Here is a 9,926-nt window from a genome sequence, read left to right as displayed (position 1 = left end):
CCCCAGACCTGAATATCATTGAACATCTGTGGAAGGATTTGAAGCAGGCTGCAACCATCAAACTTAACTAAACCGGAATTGTTTTGCAAAGACGAATGGTCAAAAATCCCTTCATCCAGGATCCAGAAACTCATTAAAAGCTACAGGAAGCGACTAAAGGCTGTTCTTTTTGCAAAATATACTAATATACTAAATATTAATTTGTCTTTTTTGCTAAGGTGTCTATAGAGTTGCAAAAAAATCCTTCTATATATACTACTACACTATAAGAGCCACACTAAATGCCTTAGGAAGAAATTAAAAACCTGAAAAATTATAGACAGAAGCACCGACGCAAGTAGGATCTTATGTTCAGTCTATATCATCTTTAATATTGCAAACATTATCTACTCTAAACGGTGTTAAAGTCTGTTGATTTAAGATATAATGTAGAAGTTCTAAAAACGTTCTCGATCTTTTGTTTGATTGAATCTCCTCATTAATCCTGCTCAGGAAAATAAAACTTGTTATGGTCATATAGGTTATTTTAATGCTTCAGTTTTGATAAATAAAAGTATAATGTTCAAACAGCACACAAATGGGTCTTATTCATGCAGTCCTTGACAAGATATCATAGTTTTGCTTTATACTCCATTTTTTAACTCCTTTATATTTAATTCATTGCACTTTATTTTTTTCATTATTTTAATTCCTTTACATTTCTGTTCTCTTGATTGTCATCCATGGAAGGTAAAACACATTAATCATGTATAAGAATAATTCTAGCATTTTCTTTTTTCAAAACCATACATTTTTATGCAAAATATTTTTGACAACTGTCATATTTGGTAATGCTGCATCACAATAAACAATCATTCGCATAAAAGTGTATATGTCTACCTGATGTTGGAAGAAACTTTCTAACACAAAAGTTTTTTCTGCTAAGATAAAATGGGGATATTACAAAAACTCTGCAATTAAGTGCTGATTAAGCATTAGCTTGTGTAGGGCATTCATGTGATTAATTGCAATTTAATATTATAATTGATTGGCAGAACTGCTTGATGTGATGCATCAAATTACAAGCTTCTCTCAAGTTCTGTACTTGTTCTTTTTTGGGTTAGAGTTAAGAATTCTTCAGGCACTATGAAGTGCTAAGTATTTGAGCTTAAGGCACCGAAATGACTAGAGCCTGACCTATATGGGATTTTGAAAGCGGATAATGATATCAATATTGGGGGGTTTAAAAAACAGATATCCAATATATTTGCCGAAATCAGCAAGAATATCACTATCTATCTATACTTAGAGACTTAGACTTCTTTATTTGTCATTTTGTATGCACAGATTGCATACAGAACGAAATTGCGTTACATACAGCTTATGAACATTGCATTGATATTTCAAATGGCACGAGTTATACAAAAAGTGCAGCAGTACTCAACTCACATCCTCAGAATAACTAAAAATATGATTCAAGACAATGAAACAGATCATAGAACTATAGAATTAAAAGAACAACTTTAATTTGAGTGTTCTCAACATAAGACTATAAATACAATCAAGATTTTTGGGACTGATTGAGTTATTGTTTCAAATTTGCAGTGTTTTTCTCCAACTGGTGTTGGAGCCCTGACTAAGGTTAAGGTTACATTCACACCTAATGCAGTTTTTTTAAGTGTTTTTATTTTTTATTTTATTGTATTTATTTTATTATTTTTTATTTATTTATTTTTTAATAAGAGCAAGAGCATCTTTGACGCTCCTGAAGCGCGTCAACGAAAGTGTGTACAGATTCATCTCATGCTTCTGCTGCTCCTGTGTTCAATGGCAGAGTGCAGCTTTTCTGTATTTGCTCTCATGAGAAGGTAAAATGTAGTTTTAATATGTTTTTAAGTGGGAAAGTCCACCTCAAAACATCATCTGTGCAGTCAGTTAATCAGGGTTACGAACCTGCCTTCAAATGTTATTTCCCACACACTGGCAATGTCAAATGTCACTCAAAATCCCCACCAACAGCAGCGTCTGGCCCTGTCGCCTCTTGGAGGTTTACCACAACTGTTCGTGGCGACTGGAAGGAGATGTAAGCAGTTTTTATCTACATAATCAAAACTGCATGCACCAGAATAATAAAAGCAAACATATTTTGCCGACAGTTTTCGACTTTTTAAGGTAAATTAGGCATTAATAAACTGTTTCAGGGGAGTGATCATAATTTTATACATCAGCAGTGCTGCGTTTGTCTCCCTGCCAGCCTCAGAGCAGCTTCTCTGATTGGTTGATGTGGTGCGTCGAGCAGCAAAAGTTAAATTTTTCCAGCAGCTGCTGCTTGTGAATAGAGTCCTGCACCTCGGATGCTCAGAAGCTCATGAGGCGCTGCTTCGGCTGCTCAGATGCATCATGATTCACTGCTCCTTCTGCTAGAGACGTGCTGCATAACCTTTTGATACGCCTTGATGGGCGTCAACCACTTGACTTTGCATGTAAACCAGCTGCTTTTGCTGCTTAAATCGTGTGCGGTCTGAATGTAGCATAACCTGAACACCACAGATGCTGCATTCAACTGCTGTTATATCCTTTATGAAGTTGATCCACACCTGACCATTCCCCTCTGCCTGTGAAATGAATTTATACATTTAGTGTACTTTTCCATTTAGATTTCATTTCTACAGGTCAGCATTTAAAAATATAAACAAGTGGCTGAAAACACATTGGCTAATGGGAGGTTTTTTGTATTTGATTAAATTTGAAGACTCATTCACAAAATACCTTAGAAATATAAATAATATATTTTTCAATTTATGAATTTTTTCAACTGATTTCATTTTCTACTGATTGATTTGAGGGATTGTGACAAATCTTTAACATGAGGGATATTTGATTTCAGTGAAACATGTCTATATTACTGTGCAATAGTTGCATTAGTAATCTCCTTTGTAGTAAGTTCTTTTGAAGTGAAATATTTACAACAAAAAGCCTTGTTATGGTAATATGATGTCAAGGACGTTATGGAACCTTAAAAAGAAGATCCTGTAGCTTATGCAGAGCTAATGAACGCTTTTGTGCTGCTTTGCCTTTATGTTAAAAGATGCTTCAAGATCATAGTGCTCATCAAAAATATATTTCAAGTTCTAAACTGGCCCTGATCATTTTTGACAGTGTCACAAGCCTATTGTAGATGTCATATATGTATATAAATATATATATATATATATAAAAATATATATATATATATATATATATATATATATATATATATTTTATATAAGATGAAATATTACTTCATTAACAAGGGCAATGTGATCTGGGTATTCACAATTGTAATTCCAGAATGATAAGTGGAAAGCTACAGAAGTGATATATATGGCTGGATTGTTTTCGGTGCTTGCACCCACTCACCTTAATGCAGTCATATCTGTCTTCATAAATTCCAATTAGCTAGGCTACATAATATTAATTGAGCATCACCTGCAATTTGATAGCTTGAAGGAAATGTTAAATACAATAATATCAGCTAGATAAAGAATATTGCAGTCTGCATCATGGCTAAACTTCAATGTGCATTTAGCTCTACACCTTTTTTAATGGAATCTAGTTTGATCCTGTCATGGCTTTTAGTTTAATTATTTGTTCTTCTGTTGGAATCTCTGTTTTGTAAACTGGAGCTTCAAGAGGACCGTTAACTTAATTTTTCAAATTCCATAAATTATCCATAAACATATATGTATGTATGTATGTATGTATGTATGTATGTGTGTGTGTGTGTGTGTGTGTGTGTGTGTGTGTGTGTGTGTGTACGTACACGTACGTGTACGTACACGTACGTGTACATATATATATATATATATATACATATACATATATATGTATATATATATATATATGTTTGAAATAGAGATAAATTGACACAAGAAGTTGACATGTGATACGGCTTATGTAATTCTAATAATGGCAGTAGGCTTCCAGTTTCACTTATATAAGTGAACAATGACAAGATGATAGATGTTTCTGTAAAATTTTACCTACTGCTATCTGGAAGAGATATTAAAATCCTCTAGGTTTATTAAGGGTAACGTCAATCTTAAAGTGATATACATTATAACCTCCGTAGATATTTATTTTGGTCACTCTACTGGTAAAGTTTGTAAGCTTGTATACTAAAATAAATACACATCCAGGCCATAAAGTGGTCATTCAAGAACTGCACACCTGAAAAGCCACCTCATATCTGTTTGGAAGTACCATAAGTGAATAGAAAACAGAGCTTTGGGTGGACCTATGTCTGTTCTGCTTCATTGTCCTTGATAGTGTTTTAATGTTTTATTCAAAATGTTCTAAAGTATATGTTGTGTCATTTTTTTGACAAATCCGTTATGGTTTCTGTATGAGGCTGAAAATGGTATTAAATAAGTATGGTTTTCTTTCATGTCTGAATTCTGCTTTTTTTAAATCATTGAATTATTTTTTTCCAACAGATGTATCTTAAAGGGTTTTTAGTCTCTAAGCTAGCACTTAAGACATGTGACAACCAACTTAATTCTCCACTTTTCATCCACACCATTTGCTTTAATTAAATATTTTTTCTCTCCTGTTGACAAATTCTGTTCCCTGTTTTTTTCCCATGGAAACTTTGCTCAGTTGTTCCAAATTTCACAAGCATCAGATGCTGGAGTTGGAAAAATGTTATTTTTGTTGCTCATCACCACATCAACCAATCAGAGAAGCTGATCTGTGAACTGGCAGGGACACAGACACAGTGCTGCTGATGCAGAGCGTTATGACCACTCCACTGAAACTGTTAATGCCTAAATTAGCTTAAAATGTGGCAACCTGTCAGCAAAACATGTTTTCTTTTATTATTCTGGTGCCTGCAGTTTGTACCATGTATCTGGAAAAACGCTAACAGCTAATTCCAGTGGACAGAAACAGTAGCGAAAACCCCCTAATAGGAGACCTTAGGCAGCTGTTGCTGGGGATTCCCAGTGACGGTGCACAGCTGTGGGGATCTGAGCGACTCCGACTGCACAGACCCTGTCTAGAGGTGGACTTTCTCGCTTAAAAATATATTAAAACTATAAATCACAGCAAATATAGCAAAGTCACTCTCTGCCATTGAATATAGGAGCAGCAGAAGCATCAGACACATCTGTACACACTTTAATTGACGCTCCTCAGGAACAGGCTCTTGAGGCACGTCTGATCTCAATGTGTACAAGCATCAAAAACTAAGCAGCAGGTGCTTTCTGATTGTTTTAATTAAGCCATGAAACATAATATTGTACTTAAAAATGATCTCATGTCCTCCTTATGAATTCTCCAGCTCTAGTGAAGCGCACATACTTCCCATAAACAGGACAAAAGTAGTCTCATAACAAAGACAAAAAGTTAGCTGCATTCCTCCTCAAAATGCAGGAAATAGCCTTTCAGAGTCAAAATTTTACGGGGGAGGATACCCCGAACCACCCTGCACCTCACAAAGCATAAAGATATTACTTTAAACCACTCATTCCTTTTTTTATGTTCAGGCCAAATTGCATTTTTGCCTGCCCTGCCTCACTTCATGTCTGAACACAAACAGGTGGTGCTTTTCAAATAGTGTGATCTATTTAGAAAAAAAAAGTAATTGTTACCCTTCATGAATCATTAAAAGCAGTAGATACTGTCAGTTAATGTTCTCTAAAGAAAGGACTGCCTCTGCACTTTTTCCAGCATTGGCAGAAAAAGATCAAAAGATAATAAAAATAATAATTAGTCTGTATTTTCAAGGTTCTATATTGCAAGCCGTTCGAGAGTTTTATGTCTCAAATAACAGGCATTGTCAGAGAGAAAAAAATACTTGCCAAATCATATTACAAAGTACTGCAACCTTAAATAAACTGTTTAAACAGATGTGAGAAGACTGTTTTCTTAATTCAGTCAAGTAATTTCCATCAAAAGCAGAGTGCCTTTTGTGATAGAATGTCTTTGTGTTGGCTAATGGGATGCTTTAGAAGCAGGTATGAATTTTTATTCTCTTTGTTTGATTCAGAATCTTTGAGCTGTAAGGCATTTTCACCAAACAACTTTCTTTTTATGGTGGCCTCTAAAGGAATTTCTTTCAAAGTCAGAAAACATATTAAGAAATATAGCAGCTCAACCTGCTGATAAAAACTGATAGGATCAGGTTTCAGGAATGCACAGCCTTTGTTTGTGTGGGTATGTGTTAATATATTTTTCACCCTTGTTGTCTACTTTTATTTACACCAGTACATTTCTTTTATCATTATTAAATGAGTTTAAATCAGTTGGAAGTTTCTCAAACATTTTGAGTTTTATGCTAAAGAGCTTATTAACAAGGGCTTTTTCGAAGTTCACAAGCTCCTCTGACATCTTAATTAGATCTTAATGACATTTCAGCTTGAAAGGCTGAACAGAGTTTGCCTAAACCAGTGCTGATATATAATGTGGAATGAGCAAGCAACTGACACCACAGATAAGTGCATACAGAAACAATCCGATGGGAGTCCTAAGAAGATTAAAGGTGATATATCTGCAAATGCATAGTCATAGAGGACAGTTGTACTATAAGTGGCAGACTGTCCTATAGTATCTTCTATTTGAAATACAGTTTTGGAAATCTGCATTTTATTAACAGCCTCCTTTAACCCATCAGCCACTGCCTCTTTTCCTCGCTCCCAATGATGAGATGGGGGGTATGTGTCGCCCAGTAATTACTGTGCCTATGTCCCAGTAGAATCATACCTCTCATATCGGCCTCTTACTCAGATCCTTAGCATTTATTACAATAAAATTTCACTCTGGAAATAACTAGATATGCTTTGCAGCACTAGTGTAGGTAGTGTGATAATGATGTTTTTGGCAGATAGATGGCTGATTAGATACAATAATCTTCTGCAGTGCTGTGTTTTGCATTGTACATGGCTTTTTGTAGTCTGCAGTGGATTTGATTTTTTTTTTTTTCCTCCAGTGGGCAGACTGTGTACTTTTAGCTGTGGGGTTGATGCCGATATATATTCATTTCAAAACAAAGTCAGCAGATTCTGGTGGTCAAAGAACAGTATATCACACTTAATAGGAAAACTTTTGCAAAAGCCCACTGGTCTCAAAAATTCCCCTGTAAATATATAGTTTTCCATAAACCAACATCTTACTGATTTTTTTTTTTTTTGTTTACAGTACAGTTAGATGAGATGGATGCAAATACAAATCTGAACCTGGGCTCAGCTGGCCGACGTTATTCTTCAATTAAGAGCAACCATTAGATGGAACTGGGAAATAGGAGTAGAGGGAAAAAAAAAAATATTTTATTTAAGAAGTGGACAGTGACAGTGAGCCCAGAAAGAGAGAGAGACAATCTGTTGTTTACATCACAGAAAACGAAGGTGGCTTAATAGAGACTTTGTCTTAGATCCTCTCAGAGGGTAGACCGAAGAATAAACTGAGGAGGTGAAAGCTGAAAGATTGTGCAGCAGGAGACACATTAAAAAGATTCTTTTGGCTTGAATAGATGCTGTTCTGAATACCACCATGTCTGGTTATCACCTAAGCCCTCTGTTTTATCTCTCTGCTCTCTGTCTAGCCTAAATCTGTCAGAGTAAAACTACCAAAACCTGATGTGAACCACCTTTTTGCATCTACCCACTCACTGTCCCCAATTTTAAATTCCTCAAGCTCTGCTTAATTTACTTGTTCAGTGTTCCATTCATATTTTACTTGTTTTACTTAGGCTTAATGACTTCACTTAACATTTATTTGCCCATAAAGGGCTATCAAAGCAAATGCTTGTTCTCTCAGTAATGCATTTTATTGCTCTTTTGAATAGATTTCTACCCACAGATGCATGTTTAGGCTGTTAGTTTTCCTGCCATGAAGCCCAGTTTTCTTCACTCATTGAAAACTGAAACATTGGGTCCACATGGTTTGTGATACAAACTCAAAATCTGCTTATGCTGAGGATAATTTACCCTAAATGGCTCATTCTATTCCTGCAAACTGTTGTTCATGCAAGTGTCTGCTGCTTAAACAAATGGATGGAACAAATAACACATCCTTGATCTTAATGAATGAAATATTATCATTGAATACTTCCGTACAAAGTTGAATGTGCTGGCAACAAAATCACACACAAATCATCAATGGATCCAGTGTATCGTTAGGGATTATGCTGTTGGTGGTCAAAGTGGCAGCCTCACTTCTTTTGGTCTGCCCCAGGGCAGATGTGGCTACAATGTAGCTTACCACCATCAGTGTGTGGATGACTGAATGTAGTATAAAGTGCTTTGGGTTTCACTGAAATGATAAGGACCTTTAAAATTACAGGCCATTCACCATTTACCTAGTTGTAAGAGTAAGAAAAAGGCAACTGTTAGACTAGCTAATTCCCTTACCTCTTAGATTTCTCTTTTCTACAGAATGGAATAGAGAAAGCAACGAAATTCACTCTGTGCATTTAACCCATGCCTTTGGGGAGCAGTGGGCTGCCATTGGACGGCACACGGGGGTTAAGGGTCTTGCAAAGGGACCCAGAGGGGCAGTCCCTGGGAGTGGGGCTTGAATTCAGAACCTCTGGGATCCAAGCGCAATGCCTTAACCACTAGGCCACCACTCCCCATGAACCCACCGACAGACTTGCTACTTCATGACATTTGTAAAATTTGATTTATTTCTAAAAATAGCTTCATATTATCTTCCCTCAAGCATTTCAAAATTGTCAATAATCCAAACTGTACCTTCAGTCTTTTGTATTCTTACCAATCTTTCAATGGTCTGTCTGTCTGAAGGATCTAGTAACATTCATATATAAGAGCTATTTTGATAGCCTTGCTATGCTATACTATACGTTGGCCATTGATAACTGGATACAAGGAAAAAAGGGCTTAGTACATAATCATATTTTGAGGAAGCCATTGATTAGTAAAACACTGTATGGGTTTTACTAATTGATATTACTTAGCTCTCTCTCATAAGCACAGGTGCTTTGTATGCTTTATGTATTATAATTAGACTCAAGGTAAGATGCATATGATCTGTGACTATACTGATTCTCACTTATGTGTTACAGATTCACAGAGGCAGACACCATCATTATGGGGGATGTGACGTATGGGGCCTGCTGCGTGGATGACTTCACTGCGCGTGCCCTGGGAGCTGATTTTATGGTTCACTACGGCCACAGTTGTCTCAGTAAGTGTTTTTGTATTTCCCTGGTAAGTGTTTGGCTGTTTCTAATCACTCTGAATGTGAAAATAAAGGAAGCCTGAAGAGTACAAGTATCAAGGATACTCACCTAAAGAGAGTTGGCAAAATGAAAAAAGTAAAAGAGCATCAAAAAGATGGATTGAATGTTGGTCTTACTGATTAAAACAAAATATGATCAAAACAATTATATAATTTATCATGAAAAAATGCTAACCCATTCAAATGTAATTGCACTTGGATTTTTCCCCAATTTTGTGAAGTTATAACCACATTATATCTATGAATTTTATCAGAACCTTTTGTTAAGAACCAGCACAAATTAGGCCATGGCTGAGGTCAAAGGAAACTTATGCTAAGTGATTCAAAAAATGTGTTCTGCATTTGAATTTAGCCCATTTTTTTCTGATCCCTATAGAAGGGTGAAGCAGGGACTAGTCATCTGACAAGTCACTGTTCATTCCCATAGCTTAAAATAAAAGCAGAGAGTGGGACAAGTGCGAACCTAGAAATGTCAGTCCACCAAACTGGCAGAGGATTCCCACGTGCAACTGACCACAAGCCATAAATGCAACATCAAAGTATTCGGAAGTTGTTCTGGTTAGATAAGGCCAAAGTTAAACTTTGTAGCCCATGTAAAATATTATTTTCCCAGTAAAAAAAACAAAACAACAAAAAAAAAAAACGTACCTGTACATTAAACTTATTACGATGCAGCCACCAACATGTTTCATAGTGTGAAATTCTTCCAT

The 9,926-nt window shown here is 35.9% G+C and overlaps 1 protein-coding gene across 1 annotated transcript in view; it reads left to right on the top strand.

The window, feature by feature from the left end:
* The window catches only part of dph1 (diphthamide biosynthesis 1), an 87,759-nt gene that overhangs the window by 37,067 nt on the left and 40,766 nt on the right, over nucleotides 1-9,926 (top strand). Inside the window, exon 4 of the mRNA XM_015382903.1 lies at nucleotides 9,041-9,162. Coding sequence (XP_015238389.1) covers nucleotides 9,041-9,162 — 122 coding nt within the window. The remainder of the gene's footprint in view (nucleotides 1-9,040; nucleotides 9,163-9,926) is intronic.

Source organism: Cyprinodon variegatus, unplaced genomic scaffold (assembly GCF_000732505.1).
Source record: "Cyprinodon variegatus isolate N-32 unplaced genomic scaffold, C_variegatus-1.0 Scaffold14, whole genome shotgun sequence".
In the NCBI taxonomy this organism is placed as follows: Eukaryota; Metazoa; Chordata; class Actinopteri; order Cyprinodontiformes; family Cyprinodontidae; genus Cyprinodon; species Cyprinodon variegatus.
Note: the sequence above shows the minus strand (reverse complement) of the source record. Positions and strands in the feature narration are given on the sequence as shown.